The following is a 20,000-nucleotide window of genomic DNA, read 5'->3' as shown; positions in this document are numbered from 1 at the left end:
CCACGCCTACGACAGGTAACACAACCACGCCTACGACAGGTAACACACGCCTACGACAGGTAACACAACCACGCCTACGACAGGTAACACATGCCTACGACAGGTAACACAACCACGCCTACAACATGTAACACAACCACACCTACAACATGTAACACAACCACACCTACGACAGGTAAGACAACCACGCCTACGACAGGTAACACATGCCTACGACAGGTAACGCACACGCCTACGACAGGTAACACAACCACACCTACAACAGGTAACACAACCACACCTACGACAGGTAACACAACCACGCCTACGACAGGTAACACAAGACAGGTAACACAACCACGCCTACGACAGGTAACACAAGACAGGTAACACAACCACACCTACGACAGGTAACACAACCACGCCTACGACAGGTAACACATGCCTACGACAGGTAACGCACACGCCTACGACAGGTAACACAACCACACCTACAACAGGTAACACAACCACACCTACGACAGGTAACACAACCACGCCTACGACAGGTAACACAAGACAGGTAACACAACCACGCCTACGACAGGTAACACAAGACAGGTAACACAACCACACCTACGACAGGTAACACAACCACACCTACGACAGGTAACACAAGACAGGTAACACAACCACGCCTACGACAGGTAACACAACCACACCTCAGGTAACACAACCACGCCTACGACAGGTAACACAAGACAGGTAACACAACCACACCTACGACAGGTAACACAACCACACCTATGACAGGTAACACAAGACAGGTAACACAACCACGCCTACGACAGGTAACGCACGCCTACGACAGGTAACACAACCAACCTTTTCCTGGTCTGTGGTGTGTTCAGGATCGTGGTTTACGGAGACGACGTTCTTCAGGCCATTGTTCCAAACTCTGCCAAACCCTTCAACTTCCAGAAGGCGTACAGACTCACTGAGGAGCAGGTCAGTACACACCGACATTATGATGCTACAGCGCCATCCACTGGTGCTCCAAAACACCTGTTTGATTTCAGTGGAATAAACATTTTATCACTTATGACTTATCTAATTCTGAAATGCTTCTTAAATGTGAACATTTGATAGTTTCTGTCATTTTTCAGCTTCTTAAATGTGAATATAATAATATAAATAAATATAATAGCGATCAATTATTCATTAGTAAATATTGAACAGATTAAATGATGATTAAAATAACAGTTTATATATCTATACACATACATATATACATACATATATATATATATATATACACATACATATATATGCATATACATACAAATATATACATATACATATATAAACATATACATACAAATATATATACATACATACATATATACATACATATACATACATACAAACATATACATACATATATACACACATATACATATATACACACATACATATATATATATACACACACATATACATATATACACACATACATATACATATATATACACACATATACATATATACATACACATATACATATATATACATATACATACATATATACACACATATACATATATATACATACATATACATACACATACATATATATATATACACATACATATACATATATATAAAAACATATACATACATATATGCACACATATACATATATATATACATATACATACACATATATATATATACATACATACATATATATAGTCTACTGAATTTGAATGAAGAAAAAACATTTCTCGATATAAATGTAAAGATAAATGTAAAGATAAATGTAAAGATAAATGTAAATATAAATGTTAACATCTTTGCTGAATCATAAACACATTTTTCTGCCATTTTCATGAACCAGACGGTGAAGCTAACGTTCAGATTGGTGCATAATAAACACGACACATGGTTAATAAACATGCTAACGGTTTGTTTTTCTCAGGCTCTGAAAGTGAGCGACCATTATCCTGTGGAGGTGGAGCTGAAATCCACCATCGACACAACGGACCAAGACCACGGTAACACTTTTCTATTCATTTTCAAGAGAAAAGTGTCACGCGATACGTCCAACGTGATGTCGTATATCGTTATAACGATCACGTGATACGTATATTGCACGCAAATTAATCTCGGGCTAGCCAGTGACGGTATTCTACGCACACAACACGCAGGCATTCAAAAATAAACAGGACGACGTGTGCGACTGATTTACAAATGCGACAGAAGTGAAATCAACGGCGAAAGTACCGGTGTTTGTATGGTGGCGGCCATCTTGGTATCCCACGTCAGGGCTGGTGAGGCTGCTCCGAGTTTCCGAGTTCCGACGACAAACGAAAGGCATCGCGAGCGTCAACGAGCAGCTCTGTGGAAACATCGTTAACATGATCGCTTCACGGCTCTGACTCGACTCAGTGGTTACGGTCAACGTTGTTTTTCCATGACCTCATAGCTCCTCCTCCACGTGGGCGGAGTCATCGACGTGGTTTTCTCTGCGACAAAAAACACAAACACAAACGAGTGACTTTGTGTGAAAAGTGAATCATTAGAATCATGAGTTGACAGAATGATTCAGTTCTTCAGACGACGTGTAAAAACACACACGGTTTGTCTTTGCTCATGTTTTCAGGACTTTAATCTGGACATTGTTGACTTTGACGTCTCTCTGACCAATCAGAGGGATTTGGGATTTTGTAGATTTTAGAATTCCAAGTAGATTTTAGAATTCCAAGTAGATTTTGGAACTTTAAGTAGATTTTGGAACTTTAAGTAGATTTTGGAATCTTAAGTAGATTTTGGAACTTTAAGTAGATTTTGGAATTCTAAGTAGATTTTGGAATTCTAAGTAGATTTTGGAATTCTAAGTAGATCTTAGAATTCCAAGTAGATTTTGGAACTTTAAGTAGATTTTGGAACTTTAAGTAGATTTTGGAATCTTAAGTAGATTTTGGAACTTTAAGTAGATTTTGGAACTTTAAGTAGATTTTGGAACTTTAAGTAGATTTTGGAATTCTAAGTAGATTTTGGAACTTTAAGTAGATTTTGGAATTCTAAGTAGATTTTGGAATTCTAAGTAGATTTTGGAATTCTAAGTAGATTTTGGAACTTTAAGTAGATCTTAGAATTCCAAGTAGATTTTGGAATTCTAAGTAGATTTTGGAATTCTAAGTAGATTTTGGAATTCTAAGTAGATTTTGGAACTTTAAGTAGATTTTGGAACTTTAAGTAGATTTTGGAATTCTAAGTAGATTTTGGAACTTTAAGTAGATTTTGGAATTCTAAGTAGATTTTGGAATTCTAAGTAGATTTTGGAATTCTAAGTAGATTTTGGAACTTTAAGTAGATCTTAGAATTCCAAGTAGATTTTGGAATTCTAAGTAGATTTTGGAATTCTAAGTAGATTTTGGAATTCTAAGTAGATTTTGGAACTTTAAGTAGATTTTGGAACTTTAAGTAGATTTTGGAATTCTAAGTAGATTTTGGAACTTTAAGTAGATTTTGGAATTCTAAGTAGATTTTGGAATTCTAAGTAGATTTTGGAATTCTAAGAAGATTTTGGAACTTTAAGTAGATTTTGGAATCTTAAGTAGATTTTGGAACTTTAAGTAGATTTTGGAATTCTAAGTAGATTTTGGAATTCTAAGTAGATTTTGGAATTCTAAGTAGATTTCGGAACTTTAAGTAGATTTTGGAACTTTAAGTAGATTTTGGAATACTAAGTAGATTTTGGAACTTTAAGTAGATTTTGGAACTTTAAGTAGATTTTGGAATTCTAAGTAGATTTTGGAATTCTAAGTAGATTTTGGAATTCTAAGTAGATTTTGGAACTTTAAGTAGATTTTGGAACTTTAAGTAGATTTTGGAATTCTAAGTAGATTTTGGAATTCTAAGTAGATTTTGGAATACTAAGTAGATTTTGGAACTTTAAGTAGATTTTGGAACTTTAAGTAGATTTTGGAATTCTAAGTAGATTTTGGAATTCTAAGTAGATTTTGGAACTTTAAGTAGATTTTGGAACTTTAAGTAGATTTTGGAATTCTAAGTAGATTTTGGAACTTTAAGTAGATTTTGGAACTTAAGGTAGATTTTGGAATTCTAAGTAGATTTTGGAATTCTAAGTAGATGTTGGAACTTTAAGTAGATTTTGGAACTTTAAGTAGATTTTGGAATTCTAAGTAGATTTTGGAATTCTAAGTAGATTTTGGAATTCTAAGTAGATTTTGGAACTTTAAGTAGATTTTGGAATTCTAAGTAGATTTTGGAATTCTAAGTAGATTTTGGAACTTTAAGTAGATTTTGGAATTCTAAGTAGATTTTGGAATTCTAAGTAGATTTTGGAACTTTAAGTAGATTTTAGAACTTTAAGTAGATTTTGGAATTCCAAGTAGATTTTGGAACTTTAAGTAGATTTTGGAACTTTAAGTAGATTTTGGAACTTTAAGTAGATTTTGGAACTTTAAGTAGATTTTGGAATCTTAAGTAGATTTTGGAACTTTAAGTAGATTTTGGAATTCTAAGTAGATTTTGGAATTCTAAGTAGATTTCGGAACTTTAAGTAGATTTTGGAACTTTAAGTAGATTTTGGAATTCTAAGTAGATTTTGGAATTCTAAGTAGATTTTGGAATACTAAGTAGATTTTGGAACTTTAAGTAGATTTTGGAACTTTAAGTAGATTTTGGAATTCTAAGTAGATTTTGGAATTCTAAGTAGATTTTGGAATTCTAAGTAGATTTTGGAACTTTAAGTAGATTTTGGAACTTTAAGTAGATTTTGGAATTCTAAGTAGATTTTGGAATTCTAAGTAGATTTTGGAATACTAAGTAGATTTTGGAACTTTAAGTAGATTTTGGAACTTTAAGTAGATTTTGGAATTCTAAGTAGATTTTGGAATTCTAAGTAGATTTTGGAACTTTAAGTAGATTTTGGAACTTTAAGTAGATTTTGGAATTCTAAGTAGATTTTGGAACTTTAAGTAGATTTTGGAACTTAAGGTAGATTTTGGAATTCTAAGTAGATTTTGGAATTCTAAGTAGATGTTGGAACTTTAAGTAGATTTTGGAACTTTAAGTAGATTTTGGAATTCTAAGTAGATTTTGGAATTCTAAGTAGATTTTGGAATTCTAAGTAGATTTTGGAACTTTAAGTAGATTTTGGAATTCTAAGTAGATTTTGGAATTCTAAGTAGATTTTGGAACTTTAAGTAGATTTTGGAATTCTAAGTAGATTTTGGAATTCTAAGTAGATTTTGGAACTTTAAGTAGATTTTAGAACTTTAAGTAGATTTTGGAATTCCAAGTAGATTTTGGAACTTTAAGTAGATTTTGGAACTTTAAGTAGATTTTGGAACTTTAAGTAGATTTTGGAACTTTAAGTAGATTTTGGAATTCCAAGTAGATTTTGGAACTTTAAGTAGATTTTGGAACTTTAAGTAGAATGTTTAAGTCTTTTTAACTTTAATCTACAGTTGCACATTGTTGGCTTTGACGTCAAGCTCATGACTCTTCAGTGAGGACACTATGACCAATCAGAGGCCGACAGCCTGATGATGTCACATTTTAGCATCAGCTCAGCTGAACGTCGTCAGAGCAGGAACTAAGAACACACACACCAGGTTCTATCAATGATGGAGAAGAAAAACAGAGTAAACCAGAGTTGAGTCGAGCTCGGTCTGTATCGTGGAAACAAAGTGAAACAAAGACCTGCTGAGGTGAAGGTCGATGAGACGTCGACATTAAAACACGTTAGTGTTGCTGCGCTGTACGTTCTTCTGTCTTGACATTTGAACCTGATCTGTTGTTGTGGCTGATTGGTGTAAAGGCAGGTGCACTTGGTGCTGCTTTGCATACAAGATCATTCCCACGGAAACTCCAGCCACAGAGGAGGTGATTCTGCAAGAGGTGAATTTAAGTTTATGGTCAAAGCAAACATAAATGTGAACACACACAGACCAATGCTGCTCCTATAAGCATTAACAATGAAATCAGTAAGTGTTAGCGACACACACACACACACACACAGTCGCTGCACCAAAGTCCACAGAGAAAATCAGTGATTACAGAACACAGGAGCTGTGGATCCACTGCTGCCTCCATCACTCACATGTTCTATTTTGTCAGTTAAACATTTGATATATTTGAATTTGATTCAGATTGACCTCAGTGACACAACAAGACCACACGAGGCAGCAGAGGACCAGCAGCTCCTGTGTCCCTGTGAGCTAAAATCACTGATTTTCTCTATGGGCTTTGGTGTGGGAGAGTGAGTGGTTTACAAACTTCAGTTTAACAGAGAGATACAGACGTGGTCATGTGACGTAGATATCTACAGACCCCCAGACTTGGGTCACAGACAGACTTATAACCTTTTTAAGTGCATTTTAGAATTTTAAGTAGATGTTGGAGCTTTAAGTGAACTAATGCACTGTCTGTAGGAAGTATGTATTCCTATAGTGGGAGATGAAGAAGATTTTTTCAGTTATGGTAATGATGATAAGTAATGATAACGTAAAGGCTGAAATAACACAAACACTGTGCAACCTCATTAGGTACAAGACAAATGGGCCTAATGGTTTTTTTGAAGAAAGTCAGTTCACTGTCAAAGTGCATCAGGGAAAATGGGTAATTTCCTGAATTTCAAAAATTAATTAAAATTTTTCCTTAACAGATATGCAAATATTTTCAACTGATCCTTGTTCAGGGCGATGCCGACTATTATGATGGTGAATTTCAAGTCATTCTGAGATACTTTTTGTTTTTGAGCCTAAACTCAGCTCACTGTCAAAGTGCATCAGGGCAAATGGATCATTTCCTAATTTTCAAAAATTCATTAAAAATTTTCGTTAAGAGGTTTGCAAATATTTTCAACAGATCCTTGTTCAGGGTGATGCCGACTATTATGATGGTTAATTTCAAGTCATTCTGAGATACTTTTTGTTTTTGAAAAGAAAGTCAGTTCACTGTCAAAGTGCATCAGGGCAAATGGATCATTTCCTAATTTTCAAAAATTCATTAAAAAAAATTTCCTTAAGAGATTTGCAAATATTCAACTAGATTTTGTAACTTTAAGTAGATTTTAAACTTGGGTCAGTGTCACAGTCACAGCAGAAAAACTCAGACAGACATTTTGACGGTAGTCCTCTCTCCATTTCACGTCTGGGGCTGCGTAGATATCGTAGACTTAACGTAGACTTGATCATGTGACGTAAACATCCGTTTTCTGGCAGCCATGTTCTCACAGCACTGTTCAGCTTTGATCACGTGTCAGTACCTCATTAAAACACTTCCTATTTACGACCCGTTCTTTGTTCTCGTGCAGGTGTGAAGAAGCAGTGGCAGCCTCCGTCTGTGCCGCTCGGGCTCGTGACCCTGGACCAGGACCTGCTGGACCTGAAGAGGGAGAACCTGCTTCTGGAGAGAGAGAAGCTCCAGCTGGAGATTCTGATCCTCCGGACAAAAATGGCCAAGATGAACTCTGGAGATTAAGAGATGAATCGTTAACATGGTCCGACACAACCGCGCAGTACCTCAACAGTTCAGTTCCAGTAGCGGCCGACAGGTGGCGCCGCGTCCCTGTGGACGTCTCCGAGTCACTGCATGGGAGGAGAGGAATGAACATGTATGTTTTCTTCAGACTGAACACATTTGTGCTATAAAAGCTGTAATAAATGACGACAACATGACGGCGGGTGGAGTCTCTTTCCAAACAGAGTTTAATCGACCTTTGCGTTAGAAAAGTAGATTTTGGAAATTTAAATAGAATTTAGAATTATAATCAAGTAGATTTTGGAAATGCAAGTAGATTTTTAGAATTACAAGTAGATTTTGTAAAGATAAGTAGATTTTGGAAATTTAAGTAGATTTTGGAAATTTAAGTAGATTTTGGAAATTTAAATAGAATTTTGAATTATAATCAAGTAGACTTTGAAAATTCAAGTAGATTTTTAGAATTATAAGAGGATTCTTGAAATTTAAGTAGATTTTAGAATTATAAGTATATTTTGGAAATTTAAGTAGATTTTGTAAAGATAAGTAGATTTTGGAAATTTAAATAGCATTTTGGAAATTTAAATAGAATTTAGAATTATAATCAAGTAGATTTTGGAAATGCAAGTCGATTTTTAGAATTATAAGTGGATTCTTGAAATTTAAGGAGATTTTAGAATTAGAAGCATATTTTGGAAATTTAAGTACATTTTGGAAATTTAAATAGAATTTTGAATTATAATCAAGTAGATTTTGGAAATTCAAGTAGATTTTGTAAAGATAAGTAGATTTTGGAAATTTAAATAAAATTTTGGAAATTTAAATAGAATTTAGAATTATAATCAAGATTTTGGAAATTCAAGTGGAGTTTTAGAATTATAAGTAGTTCAACAACAAACACTACACTTTACGCGCGTCCGTACACCAGAGTTTCACTTTCACCAGAGTTTCAGGCCTGTTGTGGTTAAATGGTTGAAACTTTGGAAAACAAAGGAAAACTCACCAAGACACAAACTGAGGAGAAGAACAAGGTTTTCTTTGTCGCTCGCTGTCATGTACGACTCCAGGTGCAGGACGTCCATATCCAGAATGACAAGGACTCCCACTGCAGATGACGTGGACCTAAGGTTGAGTCTCTTTTGTAAACCACTCACTCTCCCACACCAAAGTCCATAGAGTAAACCAGTGATTTTAACATCACAGTAATTAATTTAATTGAGACTTAACTCAGTGACACAAAGTGACCACACGAGGCAGCAGAGGACCAGCAGCTCCTGTGTCCCTGTGAGCTAAAATCACTGGTTTTCTCTATGGACTTTGGTGTGGCAGAGTGAGTGGTTTACAAACTTCACTTTTTTTCTTTAAAACACACAAAATTACACAGACATAAAAATATAATAGACACTTTAAAAAATATAAGAACAGGACAGATCGGGGTTTTTCGGACTTGAATGTAAAACGGCGGCGAAGGTGTGGCTCAGGACGGCGATAACTCTTTTATCTCACTTTATTTAAAAACAGACACAAACACAATCCATAATTACAAAAACTTTATTGACATCTCCGTCTTCACAATAAAACAAAAATCAGACGAAAACATGACACAGCGAAGACGTGGATCTGCGTGAACAGGGTTAGCAGGTCGTGGTCAGTGGGCGTTACCAAGTGTACAAGATGTGATTGGCAGGCAACACATTTTTCCGTTTCTTAACTCTTCTAAATATTTAACCTTTGTTTTTTTTCCCCCTGTACGTCGCCTCAATGGGAGGAGCTTAAACACTGTTAAGTCCGACAGGTTCGTGTTCAGCAGAGCCGACGTGGCGTCGACTCTGCTGAACACGCAAATGTCGCAGATGTAAAAAAAAAACAAAAAAAAAAACACCTTCGCCGTCACATTCAGGATTTATTTCTTGCCTGATTTCTTGATTCCACTGCCACCTGGAGGGGGAAAACAGAAGAGGTAAAACATATCGGTTCAGTCTTAATGACATCGAGTTGAATCAAGTAATCGTTGCAGCTAGGGCTGGGCCATATATCGATATAAAACATATATCGATAAACATATATCGGTGCGCAATTTCCCACGAATGAATTAATTATTTAAACAATTCAAAGCTTAACATCATGTCGAGTCAAATCACATCACTACAAATACAGAACGCTACGGTAAGATACATTAAATCAGTGTCGTTTACGTCAACGTTTACGTGAGCGTGTGCCGGCTCAGTTACTGAATCATTGAGGACGTGCCGTTGTGGTACGACAGCTGTCGCTTGCACCTCGTTAGCTTCTCGTTTAAGCGTGAAACGGTCCCGCACTTTGGGACTTTTGCTGCCTTTTACGGGCCGATTCACTCTCCGTCGTCGCGGGCGTGCGTCTGCTAAAACGGTCCGTGTGGAACAACGATCCCTGCGCTGAACGGGCCGCATAACGCGCGATATAGGAATTAGACAAATTTTTGTAATGGAGTTACTGAAGCGTACCATGATGGAAACACACTTGCAGTGGCTGACTAGCTGACGTTGATTACGACGACTAGCCGCCGCCGACCCAGACACGACGATATCCAAACTCAAAGGTTTCTCATTTTCATGTCTCGAGATCTTACCTAAGGGCCCTTTCCCTGAAGCTTTGGCCTTCAGTGCATCCAAAGCCTTCTGATCCTCTTTCTGCTTCTGCTTAAAGGCCTGGTCATCCTGCAAACACAGTGTCACACAGTGACTGGTGTCATGTCGCTCTCACCACCAGGTCACAACCAGCAGCCACTCTTTGGTCGCCTCGGTCACAACAGGACGTTTGGCTGTCACCGAGTGACTTACAAACTAACTCACCAGCATACAGTCCTTGTGTATGTTAATCTACATGTGGAATGACTGCACGGCAGTAAGGCCGAGTCATAGTTATTTCTTCTCTTTGAGAAAACAATATCTGTTACACAGTTGGAGAATTGTGTCTTTGAAGTGACTCAGCACAAATGTGTCATCAACAGCTTCATAAATGGTCTAAATGGAATAATATCAGTAGCAGACACAACATAGTGGTATGACATCACTATTCATGACTAATTCTGAACAAAAACATATATCAACATCTGTGAATTCATGAATCATGACGGGGAAAACATTTTAAAACAGCATTTTTGCAGAGTCATGCGATCGGTTTATTCCGGCTTTAAAAAGAGAAGAATTTTAGCTTCACGGTTGGAACACGGTTGCGTCTCTGAAAAAGCTTGAAATGACACAAATCAAAATTCAATACTAATAAACATTGCTGCGGTTTAGGAAATTACGACAAAAGATATTCTTTTTTTACATTTAATTCCAAGGACTGGCAAATATCAGGTTTCCTTTATTCAGTAAACCAAGGAATCGTGAACGATTCCCTTAATAAAAATAAAAAATGCATTTGACGTGAATTCTCACAGCATTCTGCCATGTTCAGTGTTGACGTCGATTTATCAATGCAGTGCTTGTATATAATCATGATAACCTCTTGTTAACGCTCCGTCAAAATACTTCTATTCTTTTAAAGGATTGAATTGATATTATTCTCATTTCATGTATTTCAGTGCACTTTGAGTTTGCCCGTGAATATGAAATAAACTTGTCCTGCCTGTTAGAAATATCATAGAACATAATAACCGTGGATTAATTGAACAATCTGAGAGTAAAGAAAGACACTTACGTCATCCTCATCCTTGGCCTGTTTCTTGGGCGCCTTCAGTGGCTTCTTTTTGCCTCCTGTGGACAGTGAATGAACGTTAGCTGGTGGCTAAAGCTAAAACACAAATCTAATATTACATTTAAAAGAGATGTGTTGAGGCGGGTAAATTACTTTTATTATTTTCTGGTGTGTTTGCTCATTTGACCAAAAAAACAATAATCAACACTGAAAATAAATTTCATCAGAAATCATCATTTCCCGGTTTGATAGACACTTATCTGCATTTTTCAACATGTTATGCACAAACGAATACTCGATTAATCGAGAAAATGTTACTCTATTCTAAAAAATAATCCAAACATCAACCAACAGCTGATATTTTAACGCTGAAATGTTCAGACGCGTCTTCTCTGCTTCGCGGTTCTAGCCGCTAGCGGCTAGCTGTCAGCTAGCTGAATCCCAGCGGTAATCTAATCTCCCTCACCCCGCCCTAAAAAACAACCTCGTAAATTTGCTGTGAATCTTTAACTAATAACAACTAACTAATAAAGTAAAGCGACGTCTTACCTTCTCTGCCGGACATGTTTAAACGCAGTCACGAGTCTCTGGGAGAGAACAAATCAAGCACACGTTTGATAGCGAGCACAACAACACCGGCTAATCCGCGCTGTAAGGACCCCGCTGAGGTTTGAACCGGAAGTAGTATGACCACCGTGTGCCTGCCTGGACTGTTGTTGGGGTAACTCATTTCATTTGAGATGCTAGTTTCTATTTAAGTTCCCCGGTAATAAACGTTCTCTGTGTGGCATGTTTCGCTCCGAAAGCCTTGAACAAATCGGGTCAGTCTGTTTCGAAGCGTTGTTGTGTGTGTGAAAGTAGCTCATGTTACGATTTTTACAAGCGCAAAAGGTCAATGTAACTGTTAGCATCGTGGAGCTAAAAGCTACAGGAAAAGGATCAGCGTCACGTTAATAATACATTCAAATATAATATGTAGAAACATGTTAATTACATCGAATAAACGTGACAATTATATCGTATACACGTGATTATGTAGTGTATATATTCTGGCCCAGAATGCTGCTGTCAGTCCTGGCTAACACCAGGAAACTGGAGCACATCACACCGGTCCTCAGGTCTCTACACTGGCTTCCTGTGAGTCAAAGGATCGATTCCCGGCAGATATTACGATTTGATTGACAGTGACGCTTTGGTCAAATATCCACTGTTTTATATATTTAAATAATGCAGTTTAAGGACAAGAATTCTTATCAATATGTTTTGCCTTTGTACTTTGCATGGGGTCAGTCAGTCTGTTGGTGGATTTATAAACTGGTTCACTATTTGGCAGTCAGTCTGTTGATGTATTTATACATCGGCTCACTATTTGGCAGTCAGTCTGCTAGTGGAGTTATAAACTGGCTCACTATTTGGGAGTCAGTGTGTTGGTGTATTTATAAATTGGCTCACTTTTTGGCAGTCAGTCTTGATGGATTTTGTCAATCTGCTAGTGGAGTTATAAACTGGCTCACTATTTGGCAGTCAGTCTGTTGGTGGATTTATACATTGGCTCACTATTTGGCAGTCAGTCTGTTGATGTATTTATACATCGTCTCACTATTTGGCAGTCAGTCTGTTGGTGTATTTATAAACTGGCTCACTATTTGGGAGTCAGTCTGTTGGTGGATTTATAAACTGGTTCACTTTTTGGCAGTCAGTCTGTTGGTGTATTTATAAACTGGTTCACTATTTGGCAGTCAGTCTGTTGGTGTATTTATAAACTGGCTCACTATTTGGCAGTCAGTCTGTTGGTGTATTTATAAATTGGCTCACTATTTGGCAGTCAGTCTGTTGGTGGATTTATACATTGGCTCACTATTTGGTGTATTTTGTCAATCTGTTGGAGGATTTATTGCATTTATTGCAATGGGGTGCTGCAAATGGTTCCAATTTTCTATTTGGAACATGTTCAGCCAGAGTATTTTATCAGTCATTCAAATGAATTCTGTTTTAAATTGTCGTCCTCTCAGGTGCCTGTTGCGGTTTTAACTCGCTCTGAAAGTGGATCTGTGATCAGTTTTCAAGCTGCTCCTGTTCCTGCCGCCCGTCTCAATGAGGTACATCCACACCAACCACTCCTCCATCAGAGTCCCATGGTCCAGATTAAAATCTGGTAAATGTTCTGCAGGCCACCAATCAACACACAAGATTATAGGATCCACTTTTATCAAGCGACATCAACTCATATCCACACGAGGAGAATATTTTTGGGCAAAACAACATGGCTCATTATTTGGCAGTCAGTCTGTTGGTGATGGCTATGGTTCGACTACATTGCGCGTCTGCGACTGACAGTTATTTTTCATAACTGATTTGATTGATCTGTCGATTCTTTTCCCGACTAATCCATCAGTTCTTTTGGTTCGTGAAATGTCATTAAAATGTTCTCAAATGGGGTTTGTGGTCTGCTGCAGCGACCCCTGGAGGCAGAAGCTAAATGATTATTTTCTGTGTCAGGTACAGAGGAGCTCAGATCTGTCGCTGGACTCATGGCTCCTGCTGCTTTTCCCGCCACTCCCTGTCTGGGTCTCTGTACGGCAGGATGACTCTGGTCCGCAGCTACAGTGGTCCACATCAGCCTGGTTCTCCACTACCAGCGCCAGCACCACCTCCTGGTGGCAAGAGTGGAGGTGAGGTGGTGAAGGAGCGCGCCCTGGCTGCCTTACAGGTAACAGGAAGTGCCTCTTCTCACTAAAGAGCGCTTCAAATAGAACCAGCCTTTGACTCCGCCCTCTCTCCAGCACGCAGGTGAGCTGGGGCAGCAGTGGGGTCGGAGGTCGAGTCAAGCGGCCACCGCCACCATAAATTACTGGTGGGAGAGGTACGAGGAGTTTGTCGGGATCAATGAAGTCCGCGTGGCTCAGACCAACGTCACCGAGGTCAGCAGAAAACAAACACCTGCAACCTTTATACACACTGATGGAAATAATGTTGTTTCCTCTACAAGTGTTACCGTGTGTATATACAATCCACCAACAGACTGACTGCCAAATAGTGAGCCACTTTATAAATCCACCAAGACTGACTGCCAAATAGTGAGCCACTTTATAAATCCACCAAGACTGACTGCCAAATTGTGAGCCACTTTATAAATCCACCAACAGACTGACTGCCAAATAGTGAGCCACTTTATAAATCCACCAACAGACTGACTGCCAAATAGTGAGCCACTTTATAAATCCACCAACAGACTGACTGCCAAATAGTGAGCCAATTTATAAATCCACCAACAGGCTGACCGCCAAATAGCGAGCCACTTTATAAATCCACCAACAGACTGACTGCCAAATAGCAAGCCACTTTGTAAATCCACCAACAGGCTGACCGCCAAATAGCGAGCCACTTTATAAATCCACCAACAGACTGACTGCCAAATAGCGAGCCACTTTATAAATCCACCAACAGACTGACTGCCAAATAGTGAGCCACTTTATAAATCCACCAACAGACTGACTGCCAAATAGTGAGCCACTTTATAAATCCACCAACAGACTGACTGCCAAATAGTGAGCCAATTTATATATCCACCAACATACTGACGGTCAGAATCCACCAACAGTCTGACTGCCAGATAGTGTGCCAATTTATAAATCCACCAACAGACTGACTGCCAAATAGTGAGCCAATTTATAAATCCACCAACAGACTGACTGCCAAATAGTGAGTCAATTTATAAATCCCCCAACATACTGACTGTCAGAATCCACCAACAGTCTGACTGCCAAATAGCGAGCCAGTTTATAAATCCTCCAAGACAGTCTGACTGCCAAATTGTGAGCCAATTTATAAATCCACCAACAGACTGAATGTCAGAATCCACCAACAGTCTGACTGCCAAATAGTGAGCCAGTTTATAAATCCGTTTGCGATCGATGCTGTGGTGGCAGAATTGTTTGGATAAGGTCAAAGGTCAGAGTAGTTGGAGATGGATGCAGGATCCTTGAGCCTTGAGTCAAACGTAAACATTTGAGTGAATATTGCAGACAAAAGGCCGATGTTTCCAGCGGTTCATGCTGCTGCGGTACGTGACATACGTTCTTGCTTCCAGGCCGAGGCGGCCTTCATGGTGTCCAGAGGGATGGTTCGCGAGGCACACGCCGGCCTGGAGGCTCTGCAGGTCAGACTGAAGGAGGTCCGAGACCGGCTGGACCGAGTGTCGAGGGAGGAGGCCCACTACCTGGAGCTGGCAACGCTGGAACACAAACTGCTGCAGGTCAGCGTCGGCTGCGACTCTGTGGCTGAAGCGAGCCTCTCAGTCAGCTAATCCTGATCTGCAGATTGGATTCGATAGTAAGCCTGCTGCTCTCTGCTGCCCCCTGCTGCCCCCACAGGAGGAGCGTCGTCACCGGACGGCGTACGAGAACGGCGAGAGCTCGGAGAGGGAGAAGTTTGCGTTGTTTTCGGCTGCCGTCAGAGCGAGCCACGAGAAGGAGAGGACGAGAGCGGAGCGAACCAAGAACTGGTCCGTCATCGGCTCGGTGCTCGGAGCGCTGATCGGCGTCATGGGCTCGACGTATATCAACCGCGTACGGCTGCAGGTGAGGAAGTCCATGCTAACGCTAACGCTCTTTTACTCTATTGTTTGAAAACACTTGTTCTTTGCACTCCCACACTTCTCCAATGACCCTCTTGACTTCATTCATCTCCAGGAGCTGAAGAATCTTCTGCTGGAGGCTCAGAAGGGTCCAGAGAGTCTGCAGGAAGCTCTCAGAGTCCAGGCCGGGAACCACCGGTCGCAGCGCGACGAGCTGCAGACGATCATCGACGGCCTCAGGGTGGCGCTGGGCGACGCCTCCGCGGCGAGGCTCGTGGTCGCTCCTGCCTCAGCCGCCTCGCCTCCCTCAGCCTTCGCAGACCTTCAGTCGTCCAGTCAGAGGACCAACACCCTGCTGGAGTCTCTGGAGCAGGGACTGGGCCGAGTCGAGGGGAAATTATCAGCGGTGAAGAGGCAGCTGCACGCGACGACGCCCCCTGCTGGTGAGCTGCACTCGGACCAGGGACCAGAGAGAGGAGGGGAACTGTGGGCGGAGTCTGAGGCGGCGGTGGCGGCGGTGAGGCGCTTGGAGGAGACGCAGAGGACGCTGGGAGAACGGATGAGGACAAACGCGGTCTTCAGCGGCGTGTTCGCGTACACGGCCGCGGCCGTCACCGTCTCTGCCGTGTACGTGATGCTCAGAGGCGGAGCTTAGACGAGACGGCGCCATGTCAGCGCAAGGTCACGGCGGCTATCACGTAACAGAGGAACGACCGATTCGTCCTATGGACAGTTTTGATCGTGTCCAATGAGACGTGGGACATGTGGGGACAGAACATGGAAGTAGCCGTGCTCCAGATCATGTGATTCATTATGTTGGTCACATCGTCAGCGGAAAAAATGTTGATCGTTGTTTGCTAAATTAAACAATAAATATATATATAAATATTAATAACAATTATGTTTTGTGATAATCAGTTTATTGTCTTAGAAAAGCAAAGAAACATGTCTACATTTAACACACGAAACAAAAACACTCAAAAGAAAATAGTGAACATGTGATTGACGCGACGTGAGGACGGGCGTGATCTCCACACGGCTTTGATGCTAACGTGCTAACGCGTCGAGTAGATTTAGAGTTTGTCAGTGACAGTGAAACGTTACTTGGATTCCGGAAGAGCCGGTGGTCGTCGCGACGTCAGGTGGTCGTCGTCTTCAGTCGACCACAGAGCTGTACGCTGGAGGAGGAGGAATCATGGCGCTCGCTTCTCCTTTGATGATCTGCATCTGCATGAACACACACACACACACACACACACACACACACACACACACAGGTTACAATCTGTCTCACAGTGAGATGAAGACGCGATCATGTGACGTAGATATCGTAGACTTGAGCTGACGTAGATGTCATCAGTCGAGCCCCACAGTTCCGTCGGTTTCTTATATGTAAAATAAATAAACCAATCCTTTAAAACACAATCATGTTGACACACACACACACACACGCGCACACACACACACACACACCATATTCGACCTGACCTCTTCAGTGTAAGGAGCAGCAGTTTGTCCAGTGGCCAAAGATCCTGCAGGTACAACAATGACTGATGGAGTCTGGAAGAAACACACACACACACACACACACACACACACACACACACACACACACACACACATGCACGATAATGGAATGAACATCAAAGATCATCATAAACATGGTGTCTTTTATTTTAATGTGCAAAATAAACTAAAGACAAATGTGTCCTCGTTCAGTAGATAAAGTTTGTGTTTAAGACGAGTTTGAAGTGTTTACTCAGGACAGTCGGGGGACAAAATGTCCTCACTTTAACTAAATGTCCTCACTTTAACTAAATGCCTAATTTCAACAAAATGGTGTGTCCCTCCTGGGGACGTCTTTTTCATGGCGGAGCCACAGAAAAAACCCTGGCTGTAAATGTCCCACGGACAGTCTGTCCTCACACAGAGACTGACTTTGTCTTGTTGAGACAGACAGAAACAAGACCTGAGGACTGCAGTACACTTACCTCTCCACTGCAGTTACAGGTGGCTCTGCAGGCGTAACCTGCGACAGTGGCTGAGACGATCAACTGCAACAGGCTGAAGACAGCGAGGACGCCTGAGACGCCCATCATCCGACTCTGGAGAGACACAAACAGGACAGTGAGACACTAACAACGGGACGGTGAGACACTAACAACAGGACGGTGAGACACTAACAACGGGACAGTGAGACACTAACAACAGGACAGTGAGACACTAACAACGGGACAGTGAGACACTAACAACAGGACAGTGAGACACTAACAACAGTGAGACACTAACAGCGGGACAGTGAGACACTAACAACGGGACAGTGAGACACTAACAACAGGACAGTGAGACACTAACAGGACAGTGAGACACTAACAACAGGACAGTGAGACACTAACAACAGGACAGTGAGACACTAACAACAGGACAGTGAGACACTAACAACAGGACGGTGAGACACTAACAACAGGACGGTGAGACACTAACAACAGGACGGTGAGACACTAACAACAGGACAGTGAGACACTAACAACAGTGAGACACTAACAACAGTGAGACACTAACAACAGGACAGTGAGACACTAACAACAGGACGGTGAGACACTAACAACAGGACGGTGAGACACTAACAACAGGACGGTGAGACACTAGCAACAGGACGGTGAGACACTAACAACAAGACGGTGAGACACTAACAACAGGACAGTGAGACACTAACAACAGTGAGACACTAACAACAGTGAGACACTAACAACAGGACAGTGAGACACTAACAACAGGACGGTGAGACACTAACAACAGTGAGACACTAACAACAGGACAGTGAGACACTAACAACAGGACAGTGAGACACTAACAGGACAGTGAGACACTAACAACAGTGAGACACTAACAACAGGACAGTGAGACACTAACAACAGGACAGTGAGACACTAACAACAGGACAGTGAGACACTAACAACAGTGAGACACTAACAACAGGACAGTGTCCACAACACCACGAGTAATCAAGTCTCCATGTTTGTCCTCGTCTACGTTCACGTAGAGCATGAACCAGTAGGTGGCGTCAAAACAAACAACGGGGACATTTTGGAAATACCAACTTAACTTCTCTTTCGCACAAAATCCACGCACTTTCAATGACCCCGTGTCCATTTAGGGCCATTTTCAAAAACTTTCAAGGATTTCAAGGACCCATGAGAACACCTGAAGGGGACATTTATGTCAATATCAGCTTCACCTGTGTGAATGAATACCTTGTAGAGGCCACAGCTGAAGTCCTTGCCTGTGATGTAGTGGTTGCAGTAGATCAGAGCTCCAGACGTGTCCACACTGAAGAAGATGACGCCTAAGCCGGTGGCGACGGCTGCGACGACACTGAACGCCAGAGCACAGTTCACCTGAGAGCAGCCGAGACACCAGAGACACCAGAGACACCAGAGACACCAGAGACACCAGAGACACACCAGAGACACCAGAGACACCAGAGACACCAGAGTCACCAGAGTCACCAGAGACACCAGAGACACCAGAGTCACCAGAGACACCAGAGACACCAGAGTCACCAGAGTCACCAGAGACACCAGAGTCACCAGAGTCACCAGAGACACCAGAGTCACCAGAGTCACCAGAGACACCAGAGACACCAGAGTCACCAGAGACACCAGAGACACCAGAGTCACCAGAGACACCAGAGACACCAGAGACACCAGAGACACCAGAGTCACCAGAGTCACCAGAGACACCAGAGACACCAGAGACACCAGAGTCACCAGAGTCACCAGAGACACCAGAGACACCAGAGACACCAGAGTCACCAGAGACACCAGAGACACCAGAGACACCAGAGTCACCAGAGACACCAGAGACACCAGAGACACCAGAGTCACCAGAGTCACCAGAGACACCAGAGACACCAGAGACACCAGAGTCACCAGAGTCACCAGAGACACCAGAGACACCAGAGACACCAGAGACACCAGAGTCACCAGAGTCACCAGAGACACCAGAGACACCAGAGACACCAGAGTCACCAGAGACACCAGAGTCACCAGAGACACCAGAGTCACCAGAGACACCAGAGTCACCAGAGTCACCAGAGTCACCAGAGTCACCAGAGTCACCAGAGTCACCAGAGACACCAGAGTCACCAGAGACACCAGAGTCACCAGAGTCACCAGAGTCACCAGAGTCACCAGAGTCACCAGAGTCACCAGAGTCACCAGAGTCACCAGAGACACCAGAGACACCACGTCTTTGTCTTTGTCAAAAT

At 41.4% G+C, this 20,000-nt stretch overlaps 4 protein-coding genes across 11 annotated transcripts in view; 2 read left to right on the top strand and 2 right to left on the bottom strand.

Moving 5' to 3' along the window:
- Nucleotides 1–7,599, top strand: part of dnase1l4.1 (deoxyribonuclease 1 like 4, tandem duplicate 1) — a gene marked incomplete at its 5' end in the record, with an annotated part of 10,718 nt that extends 3,119 nt beyond the window's left edge. The window contains 3 exons of the mRNA XM_083907920.1: nucleotides 870–966; nucleotides 1,937–2,012; nucleotides 7,307–7,599. Coding sequence (XP_083764046.1) covers nucleotides 870–966; nucleotides 1,937–2,012; nucleotides 7,307–7,473 — 340 coding nt within the window. The 3' untranslated portion in view covers nucleotides 7,474–7,599. The remainder of the gene's footprint in view (nucleotides 1–869; nucleotides 967–1,936; nucleotides 2,013–7,306) is intronic.
- Nucleotides 7,600–9,008: 1,409 nt separating this feature from the next.
- tma7 (translation machinery associated 7 homolog) lies at nucleotides 9,009–11,843 on the bottom strand. 2 transcript variants are annotated; one of them, XM_083907461.1, is made up of 5 exons: nucleotides 11,704–11,843; nucleotides 11,158–11,213; nucleotides 10,082–10,169; nucleotides 9,328–9,411; nucleotides 9,009–9,284 (listed from the first exon to the last, which is right to left on the bottom strand). In XM_083907461.1, exons 1-4 carry the CDS (start codon nucleotides 11,717–11,719, stop codon nucleotides 9,377–9,379), a joined length of 195 nt encoding a protein of 64 aa, XP_083763587.1. In that variant the 5' UTR covers nucleotides 11,720–11,843; the 3' UTR covers nucleotides 9,009–9,284; nucleotides 9,328–9,376. The 2 variants fall into 2 exon arrangements, with proteins under 2 accessions (XP_083763587.1, XP_083763586.1); XM_083907460.1 differs by having other exon boundaries at nucleotides 9,009–9,411; nucleotides 11,704–11,842.
- Nucleotides 11,844–11,849: 6 nt separating this feature from the next.
- ccdc51 (coiled-coil domain containing 51) lies at nucleotides 11,850–16,483 on the top strand. 5 transcript variants are annotated; one of them, XM_083907454.1, is made up of 7 exons: nucleotides 11,850–11,875; nucleotides 13,167–13,253; nucleotides 13,654–13,864; nucleotides 13,938–14,075; nucleotides 15,245–15,409; nucleotides 15,528–15,734; nucleotides 15,846–16,483. In XM_083907454.1, the coding sequence occupies exons 2-7, from the start codon at nucleotides 13,249–13,251 to the stop codon at nucleotides 16,383–16,385; spliced, it is 1,266 nt and encodes a 421-aa protein (XP_083763580.1). In that variant the 5' UTR covers nucleotides 11,850–11,875; nucleotides 13,167–13,248; the 3' UTR covers nucleotides 16,386–16,483. The 5 variants fall into 5 exon arrangements, with proteins under 5 accessions (XP_083763580.1, XP_083763583.1, XP_083763582.1 ...); XM_083907457.1 differs by having other exon boundaries at nucleotides 11,865–11,875; nucleotides 13,660–13,864; XM_083907456.1 differs by lacking the exon at nucleotides 11,850–11,875 and adding an exon at nucleotides 11,925–11,975 and having other exon boundaries at nucleotides 13,660–13,864.
- A 157-nt stretch (nucleotides 16,484–16,640) lies between these two features.
- Nucleotides 16,641–20,000, bottom strand: part of LOC310942502 (membrane-spanning 4-domains subfamily A member 4A-like) — a 13,250-nt gene continuing 9,890 nt past the window's right edge. For all 3 annotated transcript variants that reach the window (XM_083907899.1, XM_083907900.1, XM_083907898.1), the window contains 4 exons: nucleotides 18,985–19,128; nucleotides 17,722–17,835; nucleotides 17,219–17,290; nucleotides 16,641–16,957 (listed from right to left, as the gene is read on the bottom strand). In XM_083907899.1, coding sequence (XP_083764025.1) covers nucleotides 16,886–16,957; nucleotides 17,219–17,290; nucleotides 17,722–17,835; nucleotides 18,985–19,128 — 402 coding nt within the window. In that variant the 3' untranslated portion in view covers nucleotides 16,641–16,885. The remainder of the gene's footprint in view (nucleotides 16,958–17,218; nucleotides 17,291–17,721; nucleotides 17,836–18,984; nucleotides 19,129–20,000) is intronic.

The sequence above is a fragment of the Microchirus variegatus genome (assembly GCF_963457635.1).
Source record: "Microchirus variegatus genome assembly, chromosome: 21".
Classification (NCBI taxonomy): domain Eukaryota; kingdom Metazoa; phylum Chordata; class Actinopteri; order Pleuronectiformes; family Soleidae; genus Microchirus; species Microchirus variegatus.
Note: the sequence above shows the minus strand (reverse complement) of the source record. Positions and strands in the feature narration are given on the sequence as shown.